At 41.5% G+C, this 2,107-nt stretch overlaps 1 protein-coding gene across 1 annotated transcript; it reads right to left on the reverse strand.

Annotated features, from left to right (window-relative positions):
- Positions 1 to 423: 423 nt before the first annotated feature.
- LOC145311977 (uncharacterized) lies at positions 424 to 2,107 on the reverse strand. The gene is made up of 2 exons (XM_080151055.1): positions 1,844 to 2,107; positions 424 to 1,525 (listed from the first exon to the last, which is right to left on the reverse strand). Exons 1-2 carry the CDS (start codon positions 1,944 to 1,946, stop codon positions 450 to 452), a joined length of 1,179 nt encoding a protein of 392 aa, XP_080007181.1. The 5' UTR covers positions 1,947 to 2,107; the 3' UTR covers positions 424 to 449.

Here is a 2,107-nt window from a genome sequence, read left to right on the forward strand (position 1 = left end):
TGCGCAAAGTATTTAATCTGGTGAGCCTCTCACCCTGCAGAACTTCACGATTATCGTTGCAGGCAAACTTGACAACCACAGAGGGGCTGTTTGTAAACGTCAAGCTCATGTAGAGACTCATGAACTTGAGCAGCTCGATGGCCATAAGCGAGAACTCCATACTGCGATGGACGGTGGCGTGGGCCTCAGGAGGCAAATACAAATTGTAAAGCTCGCGAACTGCATCCTAAATTATAGTTTAAAATCGTAACAAATTCTTATAACACTTAAATGTTACTTAAATCAAATATGGTGGTATACAACAAAAACCTCAAGTATTACATTGTTTAGATAAACCGCTCTAGTGCTTATTAAGATCTATAGTATTAAAGATAACAACAAGTCTCACTGCCACAGTACTTGTGAAATTAAAAAATTTCTCGAAAAAAAACTGTAAAAAAGAGAGAAGACTAGAACTGTGAACGATACTCTTTGTCGAATAATTGTAATAATGTTACCTCGATATAATTCTGAACAGACAATAGATCGAGGCCAGTCTTCTGCATCAACCTCAAATAACTGGAGTCACGGCAATTCTGCGCATTGACCTCAGTTATTTTTCCCAGTCTGGTTTGTTGCGTAACGGCATAATGTACTAGGCAGAAACCGGGCGGCTTCGTTTTTGTAGGCACGCCTGCGACAAGTCTTCTGCTTGGTAACGCGACCATCTGCCAACCTTGGGGAAACGGCGTAGCCTGTTGAAAATTGGCCGCTTGAGACGCTTGCATGCCAGCCCTCTGCTGCTGCTGAACTTGCTGTTGCTGGACACCGCCAACACCATTGCTGGTCGATGGTTGAGAAGCACTGGAGCTCTGCTGGTTTTTCTGATTTCTGTCGCTGACTAGCATGCGAATTACGTCGATAAGAGCACTGTTTGGTACCTGGCCCGAATTATCGACAGACAAGGGCCTGTCAGCCGCTGATCCTCGGTCATGACATGTACCACGTGGAGGCATGACAGGCTGAGCTGATTTTGTCGGCACTCTGGGTAGTTCCTCCGACCTATGGCGTATGCGTTCGCCGTTTTGCTGCGGTTGGGGCCTAGCTGCCGCGCCTCCTGCCATATATGGTGCCGCATTTATGTTAACATTACTAAAATTCATTGCCTGATTCTGAGATGGATAATGAACTGGACCAGGCCGACACTGTGGTAGATGCTGAGGGTGATGCTGTGCTACTCTATTAATATGATCATGCTGACCATATCTGGCCCTCTCTTGTTGAATGTACGATTGAGGCGCTGGAATGAGAGGTGTGGAAGCCCGAAACGGTCTGGCTCCCATTGGTGCATCATCACCTAGCATGGCCAACAATTCCGCTGGATCTCTTCCATTTCCATCATTCATTCGATCCGCCTCCGCAATTTCATCCATCATAGGAGCTGGTTGTGATTCATGGAACTGCGCATGAGCGGCGTCAATCTGATCCTCTTGATCATGGACACTTTCGTCACTATCAACGGCAGGATCATCATCTACGTCCGCTGCTAAAAATTAAAAAACTATTTCAATTATCGATTTTCATTTATACATTGCAACTGCTATTTTGAATGGTTAAAACTAAACAAAACATGTCCGACATGAAAAACCATGAATTTAGTCGACAGATTTGCAATTCAGCTAAAGTATATTTATCTATTATTGTGCCTTAAACAAGTGTATGCACGAGTCGAAAAAATTTTTTTTTTTTTTTTTAAAAAACAAGAATTGATGTAACGTATATAACCATAGGTCTTTATCAAGATACGTGATTACAAGAAAAACTCTATACTTAATAACCAATAGTCTATCAATTAAAATAATACCTGGAGATACAGGTTCGAAACCGTTTTCATCCTCAAATGCCGGCAATTCTTGGGCTATATCACCCAAATGTGGCAACTGCATCTCATCCTCACCGTCGGCCATCTTATGTGTAAATATGCGCCGTATGAGATAGAAACAAAAAGGCTTATGATAAAAAATCTGAAAAATTTATATCAAATATAAATCAAAAAATCTAGAATGAACTCATATAAAAATAAACGAAGCATTATGAATGATAAATTAATATTTAAAAGAAATAAATC

The sequence above is a fragment of the Acartia tonsa genome, chromosome 2 (genome assembly GCF_053477335.1).
Source record: "Acartia tonsa isolate MP-2025a chromosome 2, ASM5347733v1, whole genome shotgun sequence".
NCBI classification, from domain to species: domain Eukaryota; kingdom Metazoa; phylum Arthropoda; class Copepoda; order Calanoida; family Acartiidae; genus Acartia; species Acartia tonsa.

Coding starts and splice junctions, on each gene's coding strand:
- LOC145311977 (XM_080151055.1), bottom strand. CDS start 1,946: ATGGCCGACGGTGAGGATGAGATGCAGTTGCCACATTTGGGTGATATA. Junction 1,526..1,843: donor TTTCGAACCTGTATCTCCAG/GTATTATTTTAA, acceptor TTTAATTTTTAG/CAGCGGACGTAGATGATGAT.